Raw genomic sequence first — 26,758 nt, forward strand, 5'->3', positions numbered from 1 at the left:
CTCTCCTTAACAACTTTTTGGTTACCCAAAGGTACAGTTCATCGAGGAAAAGTGTGATAAATGCTCAGTTCTTTTCCATTACTTGCCAATTTTCAGAATAATGAAATGGTTCCTTAGCATCATAAGGATGATGACAGATGAGTTTAGACCGGGGTGGAAGAGGCATCTTTTTTGTTTTGTTTTATGTCGTTTGGGGTAGTATTACCTACTTAAGGGTTTTTTTTTTTTAACACTTCCGGTGCGTTTCAGTCCACTGCCATTCTTATTCTGATTGATGCCCAATTAACCCAGCATTGGCCTCTTCCAGTTGACTCCTGAATCCCTTTGACATGGTGCCAGGAGAGTCTTCCTTAGCTTCCTTCCTATCCAGTACGACAAGACATTCCAAACTATCTACACTTCCTGCATCGTGCTGGGGTCAGCCTGGGATCAGCCTTACCTTCAAGGAGTGTTTTTCTCCTCGCGTAGGAAGCGATAGGTAGATACCACAGTCTGGGCACCAGGGGTGCTCGTTAATCTAGCACTGGTCGCTGTTTCTAGGCCCTGTTAATGGACAGCTAAGAAACACATTTTTTTTTCCTTTTTTTAAGATCAAACACATACCGATACTTCCGATTCAATTTCAGGACTGCAAGCTTTTTAAGAATCTCATTGGTCTTTTGTCCGTATCTCTTTTCTCCAGACTGAAAATCCACCTCCCACGACACCAACATAATTACTCACCTACTCTATCCCACAAACACCCACGACAGCTTCAGAAGAGCAACATCAGCCCTTTGATTCCTGGAAACAGTTTCAGATGACTGGCAGGTCTTTTTGTTCTCACAGTCTCTCCCAGCTGGGAGGCACTCGACATCACTGGGCTCTTTTAAAACAGTTTCTCACTATGTAATTTTGCTGTAACTCGATACCTGGGTTAGGTTCATTTGTTTCATTTTGGTTTCGGGATATTTTTAAGGATCGATCTTTTAATTTAATTTTATTCCGTAATTATGTAGCATATTTACATGGCTCCAAAGTTAAAGCTACTAAGCAAAGTAAATTCGGAGAAAGTCAGCCTGACTTCCGGGGCTCTCCCTGGCTTTCTTTGTTTTGGTTTTTCCCGACATTTCTTCCACAAAAGCACCATATACCAAGGTCTGTCTCCCTTTCTTGGATGAAGGACAGTGTACTCTACACACCTTCTCCATCTCGCTTTTTTATTTACGTCGTATCCTGGAGATCACGCCACAGCAGTGTACAGAGATGGTCCTCGCTCCTTTTTGCACCTCTGTATCGTGCTGCATTATGTGACCTTCCTATGGTTTAGTCCACCCGTTCCCCCAGTGGGGACATTTTTTTGTTTTTTTTTCCAGTCTTTTACTGTAGCAAACATTCCTGCAGCGAATAGCTCGGTGCATTTATCTTTTCATATTTGCACATATAACTTTAGAAGAGAGTCTTAGAAATAAGATTGTTGGGTCAAAGGGTAAATGCATATATAATTTTGCTACTATGGCCAGGTTCTCCCCATGATATTTTTTTTCTCACTTTGATTTTTTTTAACAAGAAATCAATTTATGTGATTCAAACCAACACTTGTAAAGAGATGAGTCTATAGCAGCAATTCTCCAACCCCCCACCCCCCACCCAGTCCCACGTCTGCCGGGTTCTATACCATCCAACCAGGTAATTTCTTACATGTCCTTCCAGAATATTTGATGTGAATTTATGCGAACGCAGAGAGATAGACAGAGAGATAGAGAGGGCAAGAGAGCATTTCCCTTACTTTTCTTTAATGCCAGTAGCTATCAGGCCATATATACCATCCTATACTCTCAACCCCATCACGTACTGCTTACACCAGATAGTTATTACTGTCCCCTGAAATAGCCTGAAGCTCAGAGAAGTTGAGTGACATCCCCAGGGTCACAGAGTAAGTGACAGAGCTGGGCTCTCTCATTCTTTCTCTCCACTTTGCCTGCACATTGTGCCCTCCACACACACACACACTTGCAGCATTACCCTTCATAGGGTTGCCTCTGTGGGCCTCTGTTCTCTAAGGGGGAGTCTAGGTCTGATGCCCCTCCCCCAGCGCACACTCACACACCCCAGTCTGCTTAGAATCCAAGACCAAAAGACCTAACAGAGATCGACACTGACCCCAAGTAATGAGCAGGCACGGAGATGGTCAAGAGAACCCCTCAGGCTCAGCTAGCCGCTGTGTGCGCCGCAGCAGGCAGTGGTCTTCATCGGATTTTGGGGTCCACAAATCTGAAGCCAGTGCTGGAGCCTCGTGCAAGTTACCCAGCCATCCTGGACCTCAGGTTCTTCTTTGTAGCAGCACGGGACAATGGCCCCGACTGGTCCTCACTGTGGTGATGAAATGGGACTGGTCAGTGATGGGCTTAACCCAGTGCCAGGCACACACTGAGACCTCATCAGACGGAAGCCCGTTGTGTGCTTGCCGAAGCCCTGAGATCCTATCCCACAGCTGCCCAGAGCCCAGCCCCCTTTGGGCCACGGAAAGTGCAGAAAGCAATTCTGGTGTCCGCCTGGCCCTGAGGGGGAGGCCCCTTAACCCTAAGCCGCCTTCTCTTCAGATGCAGCTAGAGAGGGACAAGTGGCTTCAATCCCAGAGTAAATAGTCTGATGCACCCACAGCCCTGCCGCCACCTTGGGCTTTGGGCCTGGAACTGTAGGATAATGAGGTCACTGTGACTCCCCAAACCACGCCCCGGTACCCTGCGCGCTTCTTCTGGGCCTTTTTTAAAGAAAATTCCCCATGATATTGTTCTTAGGCACCAGGAAAGACATCCGTTGTCCTATATTTTTTTTAAATGGTAGTAAGTGTAATTGGCCTAAACCCAGTAAAATAATATTTACCGAGATTTCGCATTTGCCGGGAAACACACCACACCGTTAATTCTAATGGTGTAATTAATTCAAATTTACATTAATTAAATTAAATTAAAACATTAAACTTGCTTCTTAATCTACTCCAAAGAAGTTTGGCAATTTAATTGCTACGAAACGAGATAACCAAAATAAGGATATTTAACATACTTATTAAATGCCACTTAGTATTTCTGATTAGTATTTTTAGGGTCTAATTAGTGTCTAATTAACTTGCTATAGGCTATCTTCTCACAATACCAATTAAATTTCAAAACATCCTTTATAAACCCATGGTTATGGAAGGAGAAAATTAAGCATTGTTACAGGCGTGAGTTAATCAGGAGACATCAGCGTGGTATTGTTTTATATTTATAAATACCCGTGCTCATTAAAACTCATTGAGTGTTGCTTTTCACCATTAATTGCTATTTAATCAATTTCAAATAAACGAGGAAATCTCTGAGCCCAGCTGTCATCGTTGGAGACAGATGAAGGACCCAGAAAACAGGAGTGTGAGGCCAGGGTTTGAGGGCCGAGGAGGCAGGGGAGGCGGGGAGCTTAAGCAGTGATGCGCTGTGCGTGGAGCGAAGAGATTGGACGAACAGCAACGCTGAATTTCCAGACAGGTTTTCTTGCCCACACTCCACTTCTAGGTGATGCTTAAGATTGGAATCCCAACCTGGAACGAGTTTAAAAGACTAAGAGTCATCCACAAATCAAACTTCCAGCTCTGTAGGAGAACTCCAAGGGAGAAACTGCCCCAGCCCAGGCGGAGAAAGGTGTAGGAGGCCAGGCCAATCAGAGACTCCCGCTTCCTACTAGCTGTGCGATGTCACATGAGTCACGTAGCCTCGCTGAGCCTCAGTTCCCTCAACCTGTACGGTCACTCAGCCCACACTCGAAAGGACGCCACGCTCTATTAAATGCTCTGTTGCCGTCCATCACCTTGAAACTCATTTTGCACCAGATCTGCAAATTATGTAGCTGATCTTGGCAAAATACTTCCCTTGCGGGGTCGCTGTGGGGATCAAGTGAGAGATGACTCGTGGAGAGCACCCAGCACGGTGCCCTGCAGCTGCTGAGTGAACGGGGTGGCACGCCAAAGTGAACTCCCAGGAGGACAGATGGTCCAGTGGCCTGTGGGGATCTGCACGGCCATCCTTTCCCTGGGAGGAGGGCCCACGGGGACCTGGGCTCCTGGACACTTTCTGTCCACTGGCCCAGTCCGTGGGAGAGCACTGGGCCTCTCCTGGAACGTTCTCGTTGCCCTGCCTGAATTGCTGGCCTCTCTCTAGCTGATCGCCTGGGAGCCGGAGCAGGAAGAGGAGGTTACCATGGTGACCGCTCGGCCCAATTTTCAAGACAGCATCCACGTGGGCTTTGTGTCTGGCCTAAAGAAGTTCACCGAGTACTTCACCTCTGTGCTCTGCTTCACCACTCCCGGAGACGGGCCTCGCAGCACCCCCCAGCTGGTGCGCACCCATGAAGATGGTAGGCACCACCCAGCCCCTGCAATCTGCCCCCCATACCTACCCACCCAAAAGCCAGGCTTGGAAGCATCCCGGGCACAGGGCGGTCCTGGTCTCTTGTCACCCATCCTGGGGCGCCCCAGGCATAGTGTGGGCTGTCTTGCAGACAGTGGTCTCTTTCTAGCTCTAACTGATGTTGGGTGGGGTGGGGGGCCCTTTTGGGGTACAGTGCCTGGGCCTGTGGGACACCTGAGCTTCAGTGAAATCCTGGACACCTCGCTGAAGGTCAGCTGGCAAGAGCCGGGGGAAAAGAATGGCATCCTCACAGGTAGGCTCCTCAGAGTCACCGAACCAGGGTCAGGAAAAGGTCATCTAGTCCATCCCCCTGCCTTCAACCTCATGTCCACCCAAAACCTCCCAGCAGCCACTCTTATAAAGTACCCAGAGGAGGCTCTCAGCCCGTCCACTCCGTAACACATCCCAGTTCTTCAGCCACAGGCGTCGGGTGGCAGCCACGGTGACTTGCTCTTTCCTGCAATGCCCACCTGACAATCGGGGGCATCGCGCCAAGGGTGCACCTGGGGCCCCAGGCACAATGCGTCCACCCCCCTCGGCCCCAAAGCTCCCGATGTGTATTAACTGCTGGACTCGTGGAGAATGAGTGAGAAACAGAGCAGAGGGCACGGCCACCTTACGGCCACAGCCACGCTCAAGCCACACGTGGGGTCTCCCCAGGGTACCGGATCTCCTGGGAGGAGTATAACCGAACCAACACCCGCGTGACACACTACCTGCCCAACGCCACCCTGGAGTACCGTGTCACGGGCCTCACCGCGCTCACCACCTACACCATCGAGGTGGCCGCCATGACCGCCAAGGGCCAGGGCCAGGTGTCTGCCTCGACCATCTCCTCCGGGGTGCCTCCAGGTAGGTGCCCCCTCGGCGGGCTGGGAGGTCCTGGCTTCTTGTTCTGATTGGCATCCAACTCAGGAGGTGCCTGCTCTTTCAGGAATGTTGGCTTTCTTCCCACAGAGCGCCCCGCTCCCTCAGGCTCCTTGGGCGCTCCCCAGAGCAGGCTAAATCTCACGAGTCCAGGTCCAGGATGGAGGCTCTGTGGGCTCCCGCTTCTTCTTCCATGGCTCTTAGAAAACCATGGGCCCCCTGGTCTCATTCACCCCACTGCCCTCTTCCTTCTAGGCCAGACTCCACACCAGGCAGTGGCACCTGCGACTCAGGGGAAGAATCCTCACTGTCGCCCAGAAAGTCCAAATAGGATTCCAGCCAGTGGACCAGCTGGTTGGGGAGGGGGCAGAGCGGGCTGGGACCCATCTCAGACCTGGCACGAAGAGCAAGCTGAGATCTGCTCTCAACTCTAATGTTTGCCAAACTCCGTGACCTTGAGCAAGTCACATCCCCTCTGTGCCTCAGTTTCCCCATCTGTACCTATGGGGGAGAGGGATTAGATAATCTCGTGGTCCTATCTGGATCAGTGAGGCCAGGCCTGTGGGACCTGGCCAGAATCCTCGACCTGTCCACTGAGATGGCTGAGGTACTCAAGCTTTGGCTGACCCCAAGTGAAAAATACTGTACCACAGACAAAGAGTCATGTGCTGCTGACCAAGTTCAGAGCCAAGTGCTTTATGTACATCAACTCATTTAATTCCTGGGGTAGGTGGTATTACTATTGTGTCCCTTTACCACGGAGGACGTTGAGGCACAGAAAGATTAGGCAACTTGCCCAGAGACACACAGCTTGGACGCAATGGCGTTAGATCCCAATTCAGACAGTTCGACCCCGGAATCTGTTCTCTTTCTGTTCATCCTGAACCCCAAGGTTCTTAGTCGAAAAACAGACGCTGCCTCCTGCCCCCATCCTTCCTTCTTGTCTCCCTGAACTGTTTTTGGGTTTGGGGGAGTGTAATGGGTTTGTGTGGACCGAGAGAGGGATTGTTCTTTTGGTCTCTTTCTGAGCCCAGCTTGTTTTATGCGCCCTCCAGCCCCCTCGTGAGCATCCCACACACATGCAGACCCCAGGAGAGGAAGCCCTGGCATGTCCAGCCCCTGTTCTCTGGCCCTGGGAGCCTCCCTTTGGCCCTGGGAGGACCTCTCAGCCCCTACGCCTGTCTCAGGCCCCGGCTGTGAATGCGGTGAGCCAGGGGTGCAGGCCGAGGCCTGAGTCTGCAGGGTGAGGCCACGCCATGCTGCCCCCCTGAGGTTTCCGGGAAAAGTGCAGCACAGCACACTCTGCACCCAGAGAGTTCAGTCCCATGTGGAAGGACGTCCTTCTCAGGCCACCTCTCTTCCTGTCCTGTCTTCCTTCTCCAGAACTCCCAGGGGCCCCCACGAACCTGGGCATCTCCAACATCGGCCCCCGCTCCGTGACCTTGCAGTTCAGGCCGGGCTACGATGGGAAAACCTCCATCTCCCGCTGGCTGGTGGAGGCCCAGGTAAGGCCTGTCAAAGGCAGCCCTGGAGCCTGGCAGCCTGCTTCCGGCCGTGGGCGTGCCCAGGCTCCTGGGTGCAAAATCATGCGTGTATTTACATCTTGGTGAATTTTCACATGCAGCTACCCGATGGCCAAACACACCAAAAAAGGCTGTGTTTTCAATACAGTGTCCACCTCTATCCTACCTGTACACCTGTACACACACACACACACACACGCGTGCGCACACGCACACCAACACCCTCGGGTCAGGGTGGTGACATGGCTGGCCTAGAAAAATAACCAGCTGCCTCCTGCAGCCCTTTATTTTTCTTCTATTATTATTATTATTATTATTATTAATTTCCGTTTCCCCACCCCTCTCCCTTTGCCAACCATTAGCTTGTTCTGTATATTTATGGGTCTTTTTCTGTTTTGTTTTGTTTTATTCATTCGTTTTTTCGATACCACAGTAAGTGAAGCATTTGATACTTGTCTTTCTCTGAGTTATTGCCCTTAGCGTAATAGCCTCCAGGTCCATCCATGTTGTCACAAATAGCAAGATTTCATTCTTTTTCATGGCCGAGTAATATTCCATTGTGTATATGTACCACATCTTCTTTATCCACTTATCTATTGATGGACACCTAGGTTGATTACATACGTTGGCTATTACTAGTGAGGCTGCAATGAACATAGGTGCATATATCTTTTCTAATTAGTGTTTTAGATTTCTTCCGATAAATACCCAGAAGTGGAATTGCTGGGTCGTGTGGTGGCTCTAGTTTTAACTTTTTGAGGAAACTCCCTACCGTTTTCCATAGTGGCTGCTCCAATGTATAATCCCACCAACAGGGCACGAGGGCTCCCTTGTCTCCACATCCTCGCCAGCTCTCGTCATTGGGTGATTTCTCGGTAGGCCTACAACCCTTTAAACCCAGTCTTGGCTGCACCAGAGGAGCCTTCAGAAGTTCCAGTGCCTGGTCCGGCCCCCACAATTTATGACTCTGATTTAGCTGGGGTAAATTCTAGAAGCATAGTAGGGTGTGCAGGAGAATGAGCTGGGGTGCCCGTTAAACAGACAGATTCCTGGGCGCCAGCCCCAGCTTATCCACTAGGTCTGGGATGGGGCACAGGAGTAGGTTTAGAACACAGATTCCAAGGCAGGCGGGCTCAGGGTCACACATGCCGTCATGTTTAAGGGCCTGGAAAGGTGGTGGCCCCATCTGGTGCCTGCTGGGTGAGTCCCGAGGTCTGAATCAAGGCCTTCCCTGGGCAGGGCTTCTAGCTCTTAGAAGCTGGGGCTCAGAGCCCCCCGTTTCAGGCTGCAGGTGGAACAGGTCTAAGCATGGCTCCTTTCTCCAGGTGGGCGTGGTCGGGGAGGGTGAGGAGTGGCTGCTGATTCACCAGCTCGCCAATGAGCCAGATGCGCGCTCCATGGAGGTGCCTGACCTCAACCCCTTCACCTACTACAGGTAACGGAGCAGGAGGGAGAGGGGCTGCCTACGGGGGCCGGGGGCAGGGAGACTTCAGCCCTGGGGCCGTGCCCTCACCACCCTGCGTACCCCTCCCCCCACCAGCTTCCGCATGCGTCAGGTGAACATTGTGGGCACCAGTCCAGCCAGCCAGCCTTCTAGAAAGATCCAGACCCTCCAGGCGCCCCCTGACATGGCCCCGGCCAATGTGACCCTGCGCACGGCCAGTGAGACCAGCCTGTGGCTCCGCTGGATGGTAAGGCCCCAAGAAGGCAGTGGGGGAGGGACGTCTCCTGGGTCCCCTCACCTGCAAAGGTGTCGTCGCCCCCACGGGCCCCATCAGAGGGACGTGCACCGGAATTCCTAGGGCTCCCTCCTCTCCTTCATAAACCTTGCACCTGGAAAGGTGCCTGATAATCCACCTTAGCCAAGTGAACAAATGCCCCATGTGGAGAGAAGGGGCTAGAAAACACTGTTTCTTGAGCATTGTCCTGTGCCAAGCATTTTGCATTTTTTTTCTTCCATTTAATCCTCCCAGTAATCCCACAAAGGACACGTTATTATCTCACTTTATAGCTAAAAAAAAAAAACAAAGTCTCAGAGAGGTTAGGAAGTCACCCTCAGCCACGCAGCTCCGGGGGTGGGCCCGCGATTCAGATGTAAGTTGTTCTACCACACTGAGTAGGAGAGTGAGGAGTTGCTTCTGAGGTTGACAGGAGCTGAGGGAGGGGCTGCTAGGCTCTCAGACGACCCTCGACCCTCGACTCCAGGAGACCAGGCATGCAGAAATAACACTAACATGCTGAGGGCGTCCTCTCTACCAGCTGCTGCTCTGGGTGCTTTATTCAAAGTCAGACCTCGAACCCTCTCCACAAGCCTGTGGCAGCGGATGATCCTGTCCCCTCCTTACAGATGAGGAAACTGGGGCCGGGGGGTGGGGAGCAACTGGCCTCAGTGTTCTTACACACACCCGCCCACACCCCCTAGTATACCAAGCTCGGATGCCCAGCCGGGGAGTCTGGCCCCCACAGTTCACAGCCCTGACCACCGGGCCCACTGCCGTCCCATCGTCTGGGGAGCGAGAAGGGCCACGTTTCCCCTGGGACAGCATTTCCTGGCATGGCTCCCACGAAGCAGCAGTCCAAGAGATGCTCAGAGCAGATGGGGACCCTTAGGCAAATAAATGTGGGAGTGACACCCTGTGTGGCCTGGCCCCTTGGAGAACCGGGAACGCCAGCTTTGGGGACAGGCTGTGTCCCCAGGCCCGACAGGAGACACAGCTCTTTCTCGTTTCCACGTGGGACCTCTCACTAGTTGGGCGGGGCTTACGGAAAGCCACAGACTGCGAGGATAGTGGCACCGTCAGTCCCGGACAAACGTTAATTGTTCATTGTGACCCCCTCCCTGGGACGGTGGCACCAGGCAGACTCCGGCTCTCACAGCCTTTGGTTGCGGCTGGCCTTTCTGCCCCTTCCCTCCCAGGCTCTGCCCCTCTGCCTGCTAACCTCCTGCATCTCACTTTAAAGTTCCCAAACACTAAAAAGCTAAAGACTGACACTGGGGTGTGGGGCTGGAGGGGAGCAGGAAGGCGCTCCCTGCACGGTGCAGGGCCCTGGGCTCCTCCAGTCCCGCTTAGCGGTCCCCGGCCCGTCACCTTCCCTTGGCAGGTAAGGGAAGGTGCACTCGAGGCCCATCAGTCGCTGTGTAATGGTCTCTGGTCCACCTTGCTAAGTGTCTGTAGGAGCGGGATGGCGGGCGGAGGATGTGTGGAGTGAGGTGAAGAGGCTGAGGAATGAGAGGAAATGGGTTAGATTGTGGGGAGCCCGCGGGGAAGCAGAATGAGGGCTGAGGGCTCCCCAGCTCCAGCTCTGCTATCGTGCAAGGAGAACCGGGCCCTCAGCTCACAGCTGCTTTAGATCACAGGCTCCCCCCAACGCGCATACACCTCCCCAGCTCATTAACATTGCCCAAGTTTATCCAAACGACCTTGAGCCGGAGAGCACAGCCCCAGCAGCCTAGTCCTAAGGCGCAGGAAGGGAGTGAGTCTTTCCTCTCCACTGAGACTGTTGGAGGAGGCTGAAAATGCAGCCGGGGAGAATGCAGCAGGTCGGCTGGACGGACGGACTTCCCGACAGTGACCAGTGCCCCGTCCATGCGCTAGATGGCGTCCCCCGTGCCGGCTTCTCCAAGGCAGGCAGGAGCTGAGGCCGGGCGCGTTGCAGACAATTAAGTAAATACATGTTGGCAGCCGGGGTGACAGAGTTAAGTGGTAGAGACAGCCCGGGCCACAGGTGCCGTGCCCGTCAGTGTGCTGCAGAGACAGCCTTTATGTGTCACCGCCCTGGGTCCAGTCCCTTGGCAGAGCAGTAAGTGTGTCACGTGCACAATAAAGAATGGATGCCGCCTCTCCTCGGAGCCGGGCGTGGAGAGACAGGGAGACAGGCCAGTGGGAAACGTTCACAATCTAAGCCACACCCGAGTTAGAGCGCTGGGTTGGAGGGTGGGCTGGGTAATCCTGCAGGCTCCCTGGAAGAGGAGGCCCGAGCCATGTGGTTCTGGCCTCGCGGCCGTTCTGCCCACCCCGCCCTCCTGCAGCCTCTCCCGGAGATGGAATACAACGGGAACCCCGAGTCGGTGGGCTACAAGATTAAGTACAGCAGGGCGGACGGCCGCAGCAAGACGCTGAGCCATGTGGTCCGGGACCGGCTGGAGCGGGAGCACACCATCGAGGACCTGGAGGAGTGGACGGAGTACCGCGTCCAGGTCCAGGCCTTCAACGCCATCGGGAGCGGGCCCTGGAGCCAGATGGTGGTGGGCCGGACGCGGGAGTCAGGTACTGCTCGCTGGAGCCAGCCGCCCGGTGACTCCCCCCCACCTGCATGTGCTACCTGTGGCTGGGACGCCCCCGCCCCTCTGTCTCTCTGCCCTCAGGGCTGTCCAGGGGCACAAAAGCTGGAGCTGTCATTCAGCACGGCCTGGACTCGGTGTCCTGTCTGTGCCCCGCAGAGCGCCCTGGCCTGTCCCCCTGTCTCCCAGCTCCTAACCCTACTCACCAGCATTCCCACTGCCCAGCATTCCCGCCATCTCCGCCCCCGAGCCCTCAGCTTTAACCCTGACACCGGTGGGGCCTAGAAGAGCCTTAGGTGTGGGGGTTGGGCTTGCTCTCAGAATATTCCAGAAACGCAACCAGCAGCTCACAGGGGCCTGCAAGGGGTCACCCACAGAATGCGAGACCCTGCCCTACAAACAACCCGCACCTGTCCACATGCGTTTTGCCACTCTGGCTTTTTCCTGGTGCCTTTTAAATGGCAGGTCCTTCCCTGCCATGACCCGTGCCCCACCCCTGACTGCTGCGCGGGCAGGACGTGTGGGCTCATCCTAACGTTAGCCTGAGCAGAGGATGAGGAGGGGGCGCATTGGAAAAGAAGCAGCATCCGTGATCAACCAGGGCCACAAGGAATGGTGGCCGGGAGATTCTCTGCTCGGGGACTGTCTGTGTCCTGCTTCCCTCCCCGGGTCCCGCTCCACTCCCGTCCCCCGTAGGGTCCCCCTTGGGTCCTGAGCTCCTTCTCTCCACTTCCTTTCTCCTGCAGTCCCGTCCTCTGGCCCCACCAACGTGTCTGCGCTGGCCACCACCTCCAGCAGCATGCTGGTGCGCTGGAATGCCGTCCCCGAGGCCGACCGCAACGGGCTGGTGCTGGGCTACAAGGTGAGCCGGGTCGCAGGCCCCGCGCCTGCTTCCCCGCCCAAGGTGCCCCGTCCTCGTGGCCCCTGGGCCCAGGCCTCTGCCTTCTCAAGCAAACACAGGGAATCTGTCTGGCTTCACCTCCGGTCACCACAGCAACCAGGGCGTCCTCGCTTAGGGGCAGGGAGGCTTCCAGTGAGGGCCCAGCGTCCACGGGGCTGCTCCGTGTCCCCCAGGAGGCTACGCAGGTGCCCCAAGCCTCACTCTCAACTTGACAGGCCCAACTTTGGTTTCCGGTATCTTCTAGAATTCCTCCCCAAAGCCGAGCCTAGCCACATAGGGCAGCCCTGGCCTGGGGGAGATGGGAGTGAGGTCCCCGCTCTGCCACTACTGGCTGTGTGACCTTGAGCAAGCCACGCCTCCTGTCTGGGCCTCTCTAGGGAATGCTCTCTAGGGAACTTTTATCTCCAGGGCTGAGTGTGTCTTTGTGTGCCTCGCCTTCCGGGAACACTAGCTTATCTGTTCCCGTGCCTCCTTGGGACCAAGCCACTCCAAGGAGCCCAAATCCGCCTGGCCCATCCTGGCCCCCTGGCTCCCTGGGAGGAGACTTAGGAGAAGGGCTGGCAAGGCAGACCCGGGCCTCGGCCCTCACCTGCGCTGGGCTCTGGCAGGTGATGTACAAGGAGAAGGACTCGGACGCCCAGCCCCGGGTCTGGCTGGTGGAGGGGAACTCGTCACGCAGCGCCCAGCTCACGGGCTTGGGCAAGTACGTGCTCTACGAGGTGCAGGTGCTGGCCTTCACACGCGTCGGCGACGGCAGCCCCAGCCACCCGCCCGTCCTGGAGCGGACTCTGGACGACGGTGAGTTCGAACCCCCGTGGGCCTGGGGGAGATGGGGAGACGGGGAGCCGCCTGCCTCCTGCCCCTCTGGGGTCACGCTCTGCCCAAAGAGAACTGTGGCCTGAGGCGTCTCCTATAGGCAGCCAATCACGAGGCCCACCTACCCCCGGCAAGGGGGTGACGATGAGGGACTGTGTGCCCCCAAGAAAGAGATGACAACAAAGGGACGTTCAACATCTGATTCTTGCTCTCTCTCTGAGACAAAGGTCCAGAATAGGGACTTTGTGCCTGTGTCGATTTCCTGCTCACCTGCAGCAGGTTCACTATGAGTCAAGGTCTGTGTAAGGAAAAGGCTTGACTTTTCCTGGGCATGAGCCTCCTGATCCTGTTTGCATTCGTCCCTGCAGCAGGCTGACTGACAGGTCCCCTGTCCTCCTCCCTGCTCCCCACACATACTCACAGACTGTCCCCCACAGACATTTGAGGGGTCCAGACAAGAATGCAAAAAGAAGCCCAAATACCATGTGTCTATATATTCTAAAGTTATAAATCAAGCTAATGAGCTGTTAAATTAAATAGATTCTGTTCTTCTGCTTTGACAAATGTATCCTCATGTGACCTGGAAAGCCAAGTTCAAGTTTAGAAACCTGAGACTTCTTGGCATTCTGTGTGGTAATGGGGCAGCACAGAAAGAGTTGCACGCACCCCAGCCCCTGCGTACCCCGCTCCGCCCTCCACCCTGTTCTCCTCCTGTCCTTTCCTCCAGCCCGTGTCATTCCGGCTCCATCCACGTGCCCCGAACAGCGACTCCTTGGCCATCCCTCGGTCCGGGGCTGTGGCCCTGGGAGGCAGGCCCATGCAGACCCTAGACGCATGCGTGGGGCTGTCTGGGCAGGGAATTCCAGAATTCGGGACGCCAGAGGGAGCCCGAGAAAGTAGAGGAGTGTGGGCTCAGGGTGGGCACGTGCCCTTCCCCCCTCACACCTCACCCCTTCACAGGGACTCAGAGTGGTGCCTTCTGAAGCCCAGACCCAGGACGAGGCCCCCGGCCCAGTTCTGAGGGCACGAACATATGTGTGCACACGTACACAGACACTGAGCTACAGGAAGCTGGAGCCTTGTCCCCTCCAGTTCCTGCCAAGTCATTCCTCTTCTAAGCGTAGAAACCTCACCGGTAGCATCGTCAAGTGAGGACATGGTGCCAGGACACGGTGCCGGGCACAGAGCAGCGCTCCACGGTCTGAGCCGAGTGCTCCCTGCCCCCACCATACTACTCCGCTGGAGCCGGACTGGGCTCAGGGCAACAGCATCTGCACTGTCACCCGCTTCTGCTTTGTTCCCTCCAGTCCCGGGACCACCCGTGGGCATCCTGTTCCCGGAGGTGAGGACCACATCGGTGCGGCTGATCTGGCAGCCCCCCGCCGCCCCCAATGGCATCATTCTTGGTGAGCCTTTACCCTTTCCTGGGCCCGGCCACGGGAAGAAGGAGGCGGTGTGAGGAGGGGGAGGAGGCAAATTCGATGTTGGCAGGAGGGACATTAGGCCCAGGCAGTGTCCCCAGCTCCTTGAGAGTGGTCGAGTCTAGTTTCTTCCAGACATTTCAGTCTATATGATTACCAGCTGGAGGGCAAGGTCAATGCTGAGCTCCCTTTAGGAACCATTGCTTAGCTTTGTGCTCCCAAGGGCTGCTCCAGATCCCCAGCAGAGCGGCCGTCTGGTAAAGTTCGGCCGCTGTTCCTAAGTGTGGCCAGATGAGGGCGCAGTGGCTGGCTCAGCAAGCCATGCTCGCAGCTGGGAAATGGGAGCTAAGGCCCTGGGGATGGAAGGAGCAGAGCAGAAAAGCATTGTCTCTTACTCAGGATTCCTCCCCTACCACACACGCACACATGCACACACACGCATGCACACATGCACACACACGCACACATGCATGCACACGACAAGACATTATGCACACACATCGACACACCTATGCATTACGTATCGCGACGCGACGCGACGCGACGACGCTGCCAAGACATTAATACGCGACGACACATGCACACATCATCGCGATGACATACGCGACGCGACACATGCATCGCGACGCGACGCGACGCGACACATTATGCACGCACGCGACGCATATTACATGCACACACACACCACACGCACGACACACATGCACACACACACACGCGAGACGCATCATTGCCGCACGTTATCAATACAGCCTCACAGGAGAGGCCTCACGGGGCTGAAGTTAGTGGCTGTGGGCACTGGAGCAAGTCAGTCCCCTGCACAGCCCGAGCCCCCTCGCCTGTAAAGCGGTGGGTTGGACTCCCCGTGCCCAGCCCAGGCTCTCGCTCCCAGCATCCTGCAGCGCCCAGCATCCTGCAGCGCCCAGCCCCACGAACAATGATCACTGCGTCTCAAAGGCAGACTACAGACAGGCAGGGCAAGGGCTTTGGCCTCAGAAAGACCGGACCAGAATTCCAGCTCCGACACTTCCTAGCAGGGGGTCTGGCCTCTCAGAGCCTCGGGTCCCTCACCTGGAGCTGTTAAAGGGGTCTCAGACACTGTGTACAGAGTGCCTGTCCACACCCCATGTCACACTCCCCAAGTGGCACCTGAGGATGCAAGAGTGACCAAGAGGGCTTCCAGCAGACGGCCCACAGCCAAGGTGTTCCCCGTGCAGACGCCGTGCTGGCCGAGGAAGGACTGAGCCTTTCTTGCAGACTTTCTCGGGGCTCTGGGGCGGCTGGCCCGGCTCCCCGGCGTGACCCGGCTCCTTCCTTTTCCCCAGCTTACCAGATCACACACCGGCTCAACGCCACCACAGCCAACACTGCCACAGTGGAAGTGCTCGCGCCCAGCGCCCGCCAGTACACGGCCACCGGCCTCAAGCCCGAGTCCGTCTACCTCTTCCGCATCACGGCCCAGACCCGCAAGGGCTGGGGAGAGGCCGCCGAGGCCTTGGTGGTGACCACCGAGAAGAGAGGTGACCATCCGCTAGGGCCGGGGAGGCCTGAAGGGCAGCCGAGGGGCCCCCCACCCCGCCCAGTGCTCAGACCCTCTCCTAGTAGATGGCTCGGGTCAGCGGGTTGGGAGCCACCATGCCTGGGTCTGGAGTGGAAAGTGGGCTCGCATCCCTGACAGTCAAGGTCAGCGAGGGCTCTAAGAAACCTCCGGAGCTGAGCTGGGCGTTCCCCTCCAAGGATCTTGTGTGCCCGAGCTCCCGATTACCCAAAGGGCAGGGTGGTGAGACCAGCTTGCAAGGCCATGTCCAGCTGGGTGGAGGATGGGCCGCAGCCTGGAGTCCTGCTGCCCTGAGCTGGGTTCCCCAGAAGCAGGTCCGAGACCTGGGGGTTCCCCAGAAGCAGGTCCGAGACCCAGATTCCTGTGAAAGTGATTTATTAGACAATGTGCCCAGGAAAAACCGGAAGGGCAGTGCTTCTCGACTGGGGACTACTTTGCCCCCCGGGGGACATTGGGCAATGTCGTGAGACACTTTGGTTGTCGCTGCTACGAGAGAGGTACTACTGGCATCCAGTGGATAGAAGCCAGGGTCTGCCACGCACCTCGCAGGGCACGGGGCAGCCCCTGCAGCAAAGACTCCTCCGCCCCACGGGCCAGAGTGCCGAGGCTGGGGACCCCCGGGGTGGGGCATGGGGTAGTGAAGAGGAAGCCAAGCCAGGGCGGCGTCTGAAGCAGCGTCCCACAGACGTGGGCTCAGTCCCACGCAACGGGGAGCAGTGTAGGCCCCATCTCGGCACTGTGGCAGGCAGCGGAGGGGCTGGGCGTCTGTCCCTCCTCACTGTGTCTCTGGCATCAGTTCCCAGGCACCTGGGCCTCTAGCATCCTGAGGACGGGCCCGAGACCAGGAGTCACGGGTGCTGGCAGATGGGCCCTGCGTATGTGGCAATGGGAGTGGGCAGGAGCATCAGGCCTGAGCCCAGAGCGCACTCTCCGCCCCGCTGGCTCACCCGCCTCCCCCCTCTCTGCTACCCCCAGACCGCCCGCAGCCCCCCAGCAAGCCCGTGGTGCGGCAGGAGGACGTGAAGGCCCGCAGCGTGCTGCTGTCCTGGGAGCCGGGGAGCGACGGGCTGTCCCCCGTACGCTACTACTCCATCCAGACCCGCGAGCTGCCCGGCGGCCGGTGGACGCTGCACTCAGCCTCCGTGAGCCACAATGCCTCCGCCTTCGTGGTGGACAGGTGAGCCGGCCGGCATCCCCACCCAGCCCCTCCAACACAGACAGCGCCAGCGTGGCCCCTGGGGAGGGCTCCGAGGACCCCCAGAGCCTGCCCGCCCCAGGTCTCCGCTGCAGCCCGCAGCCCCCAGGAGCCCCCTGCACACGTGCTCAGCTCCGTCCCCACCGCCCGCCCCTCTCTCTCTGGAGCCCTGTTGCAGCTGCCTCTAATTATCTGTTTCTGGAGCCCAGAAGCCCCCTTAGTGAATCCCTCGCCATCCAGCCCTCATCAGCGATTCCTCCCAGGCAGGCGGCATCTTCCCGTTCATCTTTAATAGGACGGTGGAGCTTCGCTCCGAAATTCTGGCTTCAATTTAATTCCTAGTGGGAGTGGGTCGTATTTTTTACATTCCAGTTGACGTGACCAGGAGTTTTGAGCATGACTTCCCTCCTCACCCCCAATAAATCAAAAAGGAAGCCATTCGCCTGAAGAGGAAATGAGGCCCACAGAGATGAACTGTGGTTAACTCTTGAGAACATCAACCCTTCCTAAATGTACTAGATTCAAGAAATGGCCGGCAGTTCTTGGAGTGGACTTTGCTGAGAGGGGGAGCTAGCCGTGGTGCCCTCGTAGCTAGCTGCATGTCCCTCCGAGGTAGGAAATACGCCGACCTTTCCTCCTGGGGACCCACGGCTTATCATGGAGTTAAGGTGTGGCCACACCCCAAGCTGGGGTGATCTAGTGGCCACTGGAGCAGATCTTTCTGAGCCTCGAGGTTCCCGTCGGGGCGATGGATCGGCACCCCTGCCCCTTCCCCCAGCGGAGGTGATGGAGATACCTCGGTTCATTGACCCCTTTCCCCATACAGGCTCAAGCCCTTCACGTCCTACAAGTTCCGAGTGAAGGCGACCAATGACATCGGGGACAGTGAGTTCAGTGAAGAGTCAGAACCACTGACCACCCTGCAAGCTGGTCAGTGCCCCCCACTGGGGTGTCTTTCTCTTGGCCCACTGGGCACTTCCTAAGCACTGGGCCATTTCTTCTGGGGGAGGGTCCCCAAAGATGAGAGGGGCCCCCAAAGATGGGAGGGGCAGCCGGGCACTTTGGCTCCCCTTTGGGTCACAGGGGCCTTTGCCATGGGCTCGGCACTCACACCCAGACTGGCACCCTAGTGTGTTTCTTCTCTGATGTCCCCCAAGCTGGTGGGTGTGGGGGGTGACTTAAGCCGGAGCTGGCCACAGTCCAGTATCCAAAGAATCTGGTCCCTGTGGCCCCGTGGGGGCCGACGCCCCAGCCCTCAGAGCTCACCCGTCTGCCTCTCTCCCCAGCCCCAGACGAAGCGCCCACCATCGTCTCCGTGACCCCCCACACCACCACCTCCGTGCTGATCCGGTGGCAGGTATGGCCCGGCAGGCCCGGTGGGGCCCAGGTCCCCGAGGACTCAGACACGCTCTGTGCCGTGACCAGAAAACCAACAGCCCCCACCAGGGCTGGAACATGCTGCACACATGCATAGATATGCACGTGCACACAAACAGACACACGTGCACACGTGCGTGCACGCCCCCATTCCACTCCCCGATGGTCAGGTCGGCGCCTACCATCCCTTTCTGCAGCTGGAGGGCCAGACTCGGGGCGGTGATGTGAACGACCCCAGGTCGCACAGCTGGGAGGCGGCAGGGCAGGTCTGTGGAATGCTCCCACAGAAAAGCACTCAGGGCCCCAGAGGCTCCGGGAAACCCAGCCCTGCTGTCAGTGACCGGATTCCTGGCGAAGACCAGGCACAGGCGTGCGTGACTGACCCGCGCCCGGGTGCAGAGGGCCCCCTCCTCCACCCCTCGCCCGCTGCCCGCTCTTCGGTGGGCACTGCCATCCTGCATGGCCTAAGAAGGACCGGAACGCCTCTTGGAGACCAGCCCACCTGTGCGTGCCTGTGGGACCCTCCCATGCCCTCTGCAGGCCAGCCTTGGAACATGACAGGTCACCACAGATGCCCCAAAGTGGGAACTCCCGTCTCTACTTCTCAGGACCAGAGAGGGTCAGGCACCAACCTTTGCCCACCTGCAGCCCCCCGAGGGGAAAGCCCCAAAGAGGAAACAGGGAGGGACTCCCAAGCCCTCCCCCAGCCCAAGGCCTCACGGAGGAGGACAGCCCTCAAACGACGATGACCTAGCTCACCTGGGGGCCTGGAGAGGCTGGAACAGATCGGGGCCACGGTGGTGAGGGGGCCACGGGGTGCCAGCAAGCAGCCGGGGATGCAATTAAGGAGCAAATAAAAGGCTGAATTGTTTAAGCAGGATTTTTAAAAGAGGTGTCCTAAAAAGTCGCATGCACCTTCTCCAGCTTAGCCATGCACGGGAGCAGAAAGCCTAAGAGCAGGTAGAGGAGACTCTGGGCTCACCGGGACGTGCTGGCCAGGTCACGGGCAGAGGGATCGGCAGGCTGACGGGGCCAGCGAGCACGTCAGGGCGTTCCCAGGAAAGGACCAGCTCTGTAAGAAGAGCCAGGGTCTGGCTGGGGCCCCAAGGATGCTGTGTGGCCTTGGGCAAGTTCCTTAACATCTCTGAGCCTCGCTTTCCTGCTCCGTTAAATGCAGAGATGCAGTAACCTCGTTGGGACACTTTGTGAATTAAAAACTGCTCAATGTCATTTTGGTCCCTTTTCCTGGCTGAGGCTGGGTCTCTGCTCGGTGGCCACAGGAGGCGGGGTGGGGAGGGAGGGAGAAGCAGAGGGGAGATGTGGTCCTGGTCCCCGTCTCCATCCCCCACTGCCTTCCCCGCAGCCCCCAGCAGAGGACAGAATCAATGGCATCCTCCTGGGCTTTCGCGTCCGGTACCGGGAGCTGCTGTACGACGGGCTGAGGGGTTTCACGCTCCGTGGCATCAACAACCCAGGGGCCAAGTGGGCAGAGCTGACCTGTGAGTGACACTCCGCGGGAGTCAGGGGAGAGTGGGGTGGGCACGCTCGCCTCCCTGCCTGAAGCTCTCTAACCCGAAACCCTGCCGCCCCCCTGCCCCCGTGTGTGCCTCTCACCCCTGTCCCCTTCAGGCACTGAGCAAGTATTTACCGAGCACCTACATGCCCAGGCACAGCGAACAAGACAGGCAGGGTCCCTGTCCCCTCAGGGCTCACGGGCTGGGGGAGGAGCAAGGCGCTCGGATGTCACCCCTGAGGCAGATGGCCAAGCGTGTGAGCTGACCGCAGTGGAGGCCAGATTGCAGGACAGCCTGAAGCCGGTGTCGGAAGAGGCTTCCTCGGGGGTTGGCGATGGTGCTGACACGGATGGGTGCTTCCATGTCACCGGGTCCAAAAGGAATGGGTGGACCCGGCATGCACAGAGGGCCTGAGGCAGGAAGGGGGACCGAAAGCCAGCCCTGGTCACATCCCAAGGGCAGCAGTCTGGCCCCCTCTGATCCCTGGGGGAGATCACTGTTCGGCCCTGGGGTCCCCAGAATCCAGCCTGCCTCTAGAGCAGGTGGAAATTCCAGGGAGAGTCACGAGCGAGGGAATGACCTGTTGTACTTTTGGGTGAGGGGGTGGCTTTGGAGGCATGCTGGTGGCATAATGGCTGGCGAATGGGTCCAGAGGCGTGGAGGCCGCTCGGGGGCTAGCATGAGGTTGGAGCCAAGGTGGCAGACTTGGGATGGAACTGAGGGCCATCGTGGGAGAGGATGTGCTGTGGGCTTCACGACTGACTCCTGTTGGGGACGAGGCGGAGGGGACAGGCAGGAGGGGGAGGAGGCCAGAGGATGTGGGCGCCGGGCGGGTGGTGGAACCCCTCACCAAAACAGATCAGTGGGACGGAGGGGGCTGGTTGAGAGCCTTTCCGTGTAGATTCTTCCTCCCATAATTCCCCTGAACCTTTTGTGCCTTATCTTCTAGCGGGAATTAGCAGACAACAAAATGATGGAATGCGTAGCAAAACGTAGGAATATTAATAGAAACACTCGGAAGTAGCGGACCCAACGGCTGGCGCCGTTGTATTTATTTATTTGGCGGGCACGGGCCTGTGGTTGCGATCACACTGCCTGTGGATGACACAGCCGTATTTCCTGGTAGTAAAACAGTTTCTGGTTCATGGCAGGAAATGCATACGCCACCAGTTCACAGTGCTTCTGCGGGAGCTTCGCTTGAGGCAAGGGAGTTGGGACTGGAGGGTCCCCCAGAGTTGTCCCCAGGGGTGCTGGGCTCCACGGGGCTCACGGTACCCCGTGACCTCAGACTGGCACACACTGGAGCGGGGACAGCACTGTCCTAGGAGATGCTTCCTCCTCCCAATCCTCGCCCTGGTCCTCGACCCAGAGTCGGGAACCTGGATGCCCCCTCCGTCTGTCCGTGCCTTGCCGGGCGCCCTCCTTCCTGCCCGCCCGCATCGGGGTCTTCGTGGGCGGGGGGGGGAGGTGTGTGTACTAACTCCTCTGTCTGCTGTCTCCCTCGGGTGCCCCCGCCCCCACCCGGTAGCCTTGTTCTCCCTGCGGAACCTGAGTCGGCCCGGCCTCACGCAGTACGAGCTGGACAGTAAGTCTCGCCCGGTGGCTCCGTCTGGCCACGCCCTCCACAGGGACGGGGAGTGAGGCCTCTGAGGACACCTGTGCACCCACCTCAGTCTTCTTGAAGAATGGGACCTTCTCCCTTAGCACATGTGACTTTCCCAAAACACACAAAAATGTGAGGGGGTCACCTAGGTTGCTGTCCTCCAGGCCACCGTCTGTGGGGTACGGAATGGAAAGGGAACCAGCTTTGGTCTTGTGCTTTGGGTCTGGGGGACAGTGGCAAGGGGTCCGTGGCGGAGCCGTTGGTCTGGCTGGCTGATGGGCAGGCGTCCACATCACTGCCGCCCATCTCAGCCCGTCAAAGGCCCTTGGCACCGCTGTCTCCCAGGCCCAGGCCCATCCCTGGAGGGAGCAGAACCCCCATCTTCCCTTCAAGGACTAGGAAATATTCCTGCTCGGTGCCTGGCCCCGGCCCTAGCTCTGTTTCTAAAGCCCCAGCGGTGGTTCTAAACTGTCCCTAAGCTGTCCCTCTCCGTCCTTCCTCAGCCAGTGGCCTGCATGGGCTGCACGGCCCAGTCAGTCAGGCCGAGTCCCCAGTGCCACTGCAGGTGAAAGGCAGAACGTCCACCAGGGAGGGGAGTGCAGACAGGGGGGAGCTTTCAGCCTGTCCCAGCAGAGACAGAGTCCAGTCCCCACCCAGCCTGTCCCAGCCCATTTCCTACACCTGCTCCCATCTCCCAGTTCCTGTCCAGGCACCTTCGCTCAAGTGCCCCAAACTCAGCACAGAGGCAGGGTTTCTGAGCCCAGAATTCACACCCAATAAGCCCAGTCCGTTAGGGCTGAACCCCCTGTGTAAGGAGCTAGAAACTTTTAGGCAGCTGCCATGTGGGGAAGGAGTGACCTGTGACCCAGTGTGCCCAGCATAAATATTGATAATGCCCCTTTCAGTCCCTAAAGTGTGCAGCGTGGTCACCCTTGGCCAGGAAGTGAACCCGTGTCATCTGTGTCCCGATGCCCAGGGGACAAGGTGGAGCCCCTGGCTGCCCCTCGTCTTCCCTGTTCTTTCCGGAACCTTGGCATGGGGACTAGAATCACAGGGGCGCATCATCTCAGCTTCCATCCTCCACGCCGGCTCCGTCCCCTGCAGGCGCAGTGATCGGTTGTCTGTCTCCTCCCCCACTGTCACCCGCAGACCTGAACAAGCACCGGAGGTACGAGATCCGGATGAGTGTGTACAACGCGGTGGGCGAGGGGCCCCTGAGCCCCCCACACGAGGTCTTTGTCGGGGAGGCAGGTGAGCGCGACCTGCCCTTCCCACCCCCACGAGCCCAGCCCGAGGGGATACGGGATCCCAGCGCCTCAGCTCCCCCCAGCCCACCTCCCGCTCCTCCCCGGAGTCCGCTGGCACCGCACCCCTCACCACCCCTCACGCCCTCCAGTGCCCACGGCAGCACCCCGCAACGTGGCTGTCCACGGCGCCACGGCCACACAGCTGGACGTGACTTGGGAGCCCCCCCCGCTGGAAAGCCAGAATGGAGACATCCAGGGTTACAAGGTACGGGGGCCACGGGGCCGACCCTTGGCTATTTGCACACAGACCACAGCAATATCGAGGGGCTGGAGCGAAACTCTCCCTCTCTGCCATGTCTGAGGGCAGGCTGAGCTCGGACACAAGAAACTCAGGCCACGCGTGGCTCGTTTCGCTTCCTGGCAGCACGGCCCGCACCCCAGCCCACCAGCCCCCGATGCCAGCATCGGCCCCCGCCAAGTGGCGATGTGGCCACCCCTAATCACGATATTGGTGCTAACTGGATGTCCAGTTAGCAAAGGACCGTTAAGACTTGGAAATCTCTATTTGAAAATTATTTCTGACTTTGGGGTGATGCCACGTGTTACGACAGGAGTCGGTCTGTCCCTAACAGTTACGAAGCCCTTTAGATGCCTTAACCCTCTCGAAAGCCCGATAAAGCTGGTAGATTATAAATGTTTGTGCTGGTAGATTATAAATGTTTGTGTCCGTTGTATAAAGGCCTGGAAGACAGTTAGGTGGCCCGGCAAGGTCACAAAAATAGCAGGTGACAGAGGGTCAGACCGCAGGCTGTCACCCCACGAGGGGTGCGGAGGGAGTGCTGAGCACACAGCCACCAGAGGGGCTGGTCAAAGACACGTGATAGTAACACCGTGTCTCCTCGGCTGGAGTCTGGGACTCACAACCCTTGACCACGTTTGGGGCCTGCCTCCTGGACCCGTGCCCAGCGCCACCATCGTTTCTGCCATTCCAGAGAGGGGCCCAGAGCAGTGGCGGGTAGAGTAAGACTCGCAAGGGGCTTTATGGCCACCTGGCTCAGGCTTCGCAGCGCAGGCAGAGCCCGGTCTCGGTGGAGGTAGGAGGCTGGCCCGGGTCGCTCGGCGGGTGAGCGCTAGTGGCCCCCACCCCACCTCGTTGGAAGAGGCGTCTCTTTCCATCTGGGGGTGAAGGAGATGGATGGCGCCGCGGAGTCCTCACCCAGCAGCGCCAGCTGGGAAGACTAACTGCGGTGGCCCGAGCACATGCCTCAGGGGCAGGAGAAGGCGCCGGCGGCGTGGCAGCCAGCAGGCAGTCGGGGCGCCGACGCCCCCAGCCACTGTGCAGACGCGGGAAGCGTGTGCGTGCGCAGACTCCGTATCTCCCTCCGCAGATGTCTGCGAGCTCTGGGGGACCCCGCAGCCGCGGGCGTCCCCTGGGGCAATGGGACTGCCACCTCCCAGATGCGGAGTAACACGCACGTCGGTTGCTGTAAACGGTGCGTTAGGGTCCACGGATCAGCGAGCACAGCTGAGATGAGCTGCGTCGGCTCAGGCTGAGCTGGGGCGCGTGCACGGGCGGGCGCGTCTGTGCAGCTACCGTCTTTCAATGACGCGTGTTTATTGAGCGGTTATTTTGTGCCCAGCAGTGTTCTCGGTGCTGGGAATGAAGCAGAGAGAAAAGATGAACATAAATTGTAGGGGAAGGAGACGAGCGACGTTCAAAACAAACGGCAGCTCCAGATGGTGGCAAATGAAGCCGGTTCAGGAGGCAGAGAGAGATCCAGGGGGAGGTTTGAAAGTTTAAATAGGATCGTTAGGAAAGGGCTTAATGAGCAGCCGACACTTGAGCAAAAACAAGAAGAACCGGGCGTGCATCACGTGGATCTCGGGGGAGAGCATCCCAGAGAGGGGACAGAAAAGCCAGGGGCCTGGGGTCATGGGCGCTTCGCGTGTGCAAAGACCCACAAAGTCCTGGAGCAACGGTGGCAGCATGACCGGAGGTGGGTCCGACCAGTGACCGGGGCTGCATTGCCTTGAGCCTTCACTCTGAATCAGATGACAGCCCTGGAGGGTTTGGGGCGCAGGAGGGACATAGGTGGCTTGAGTCTGGCTGCTTTGCAGAGAGTCGTCTGAAATGGGGAAAGCGGAAGTCCCTGAGGAGGTGACGGAATGAGCCGGTGAACACAGTGGCGGCTTAGAGCAGGCGACAGTGTGGTGAGAAGCATTTGTTGTCCGCGTCCACCAGGAGGGCAGAGCTGGGAGACTTTGCTGATGGACCGAATGTGGTGTGTGGGAGGAGAAGCGACAAGGATTTTTGAGTAATTGGAGGATGGGGCTTTCAGAGCGGGAAGAGACGAAAGACAGTGGGAAGACGAGGCTTGAGGGGGAGAGCCAGCGTCCGTTCCAGGCGTCTGTCGGATGTCCAAAGGGACACACGAATGGGTGTCTGGAGTTCAGGAGCGGGGCTGGGGGTGGTCTAAGCTGCAAATGAGAACTGTGGAGTCCTCAACATGTAAGTGGCACTGACATTCTGGAGATTAAACATACATAGAGAAAGAACACAGTATGTCTGAAAACTGAGCCTTGGGAACAAAAAAAGAAAAGTGAGCGATGTCTCAGAACCCACATAAAGAACGTGCTTCCCAAAGCGGGGAGGAAGCAGAGGTGCCAGCCACTCCTGAGAGCTCAAGCGAGGTGAAATCTAGGAAGTGATTCTTCAGGGCTTGTCAGACTCCAGGCCGTGGGTCCAATCTGGCCCTCCGCTTGTTTTTGTAAATAAAGTTTTATTGGAACACAGCCCCACTCATTTGTTTACTAATCACCCTTGGCCACTTTTGTTACCAGGGCAGAGTTGAATAGTTGCGACAGACGTGTGTGGCCTAAAAGGCCTAAAATATTTATTACCTACCTGGTCCTTTACAGAAAGTTTGCTGAGTTCTGGGTTACTGCATTAACCAGGTCTGGTTCACAGGTGATTCTGACAAGGGATGCCTGCTTGGAGAGGGTTCGAGGGAAAATGAGGGGAAGCAGCGAGTACCGACATCCTTTCTGAGGGGTTTTGCTTTAGAGGGAAGTACAAAACGAGGTAGAAACTAGAAAAAGATAGTCAATGGAGACGGTTTTAAGACAGAAGAAATAACAACTCGTGTCTGAGCTGATGGGAGTGATCCTGGGAAGAGGAAGACTTTGATGGTTCGGGGAAAAGAGGAAGCTGTCCCAGAGGAGGCGAGAGGGGCTGAGATTCAGTGCACGGATGTGGGGTGGCCTTAGAAGGGAGCCGGCAGCTCAGTCGTGGTGGCAGGAGGGAGGTGGACGGACGGTCCCAGCGCGTGGGCCGGTGGCGGTGGTACCGGCGGTGAAGGGAGCCTGTGCAAGTCCCGTCCGATGGCCGCCGTTTCTCAGCGCTGGGTCCTGGGCTAAGAGTGACCGCCTCTCACCCCCCGCCTGGCCTCTCACGAACCTGCTCCAAGTGGGTCCTCGTCCCACTGCCCCCATCGACGCTCTTCCTGTCCAGGCCGCGGCAGTTCCCATGGTGATTATCGGTGGCCTCATCCTGCCTGGCTTAGCAACAGCTTGGACGTGGGGCTCTGCTTTCCTCCCTCGGCTTCCTCGACCGGCAGTTCCTCGCTCTCCTCTGCTGTTTCTACCCCTCGACACCGAGGCCCCAGCAACCCCTCCATCACCCTTTCTGTGTCCATTCTCTTCGTGTGCACTCACACGTGCCGGCAACACCCAGGTTTCAGCGTTGACCTTGACCTTCCCCCTGTATCCCAATTAAGCAAGGACTTTGGCCACTGTGACATCCGCATTACTACGAGTGGGCGAAGGAGTGAATGAATGATGTATGTCAAGCACTACTTCGACTCTCCCTCATCGACCCCTCTCAGAAGACACTGTAAAAAGGGGGTGGGGGAGAGCAAGGGGTTACAGAAAAGCAAAGACTTCATGGTAACATGATGTCCTGACCGCCATTCACACATGCCAGATGGGGACACTTTTATTAGCGGGTTTCTCACTAGTATTAGCTTTCTCCAGA

General features: G+C 57.6%; 1 protein-coding gene across 1 annotated transcript in view; it reads left to right on the forward strand.

Annotated features, from left to right (window-relative positions):
• The window catches only part of SDK2 (sidekick cell adhesion molecule 2), a 243,119-nt gene that overhangs the window by 186,503 nt on the left and 29,858 nt on the right, over positions 1 to 26,758 (forward strand). The window contains 18 exon segments of the mRNA XM_039859879.1: positions 4,173 to 4,368; positions 4,576 to 4,674; positions 5,082 to 5,273; positions 6,672 to 6,793; positions 8,137 to 8,246; positions 8,352 to 8,502; positions 10,842 to 11,079; positions 11,840 to 11,955; positions 12,603 to 12,792; positions 14,118 to 14,216; positions 15,557 to 15,751; positions 16,765 to 16,966; positions 17,811 to 17,914; positions 18,271 to 18,341; positions 19,725 to 19,860; positions 21,404 to 21,460; positions 22,628 to 22,729; positions 22,875 to 22,990. Coding sequence (XP_039715813.1) covers positions 4,173 to 4,368; positions 4,576 to 4,674; positions 5,082 to 5,273; positions 6,672 to 6,793; positions 8,137 to 8,246; positions 8,352 to 8,502; positions 10,842 to 11,079; positions 11,840 to 11,955; positions 12,603 to 12,792; positions 14,118 to 14,216; positions 15,557 to 15,751; positions 16,765 to 16,966; positions 17,811 to 17,914; positions 18,271 to 18,341; positions 19,725 to 19,860; positions 21,404 to 21,460; positions 22,628 to 22,729; positions 22,875 to 22,990 — 2,496 coding nt within the window.

Source organism: Pteropus medius, unplaced genomic scaffold (assembly GCF_902729225.1).
Source record: "Pteropus medius unplaced genomic scaffold, Ma_sr-lr_union100, whole genome shotgun sequence".
In the NCBI taxonomy this organism is placed as follows: domain Eukaryota; kingdom Metazoa; phylum Chordata; class Mammalia; order Chiroptera; family Pteropodidae; genus Pteropus; species Pteropus medius.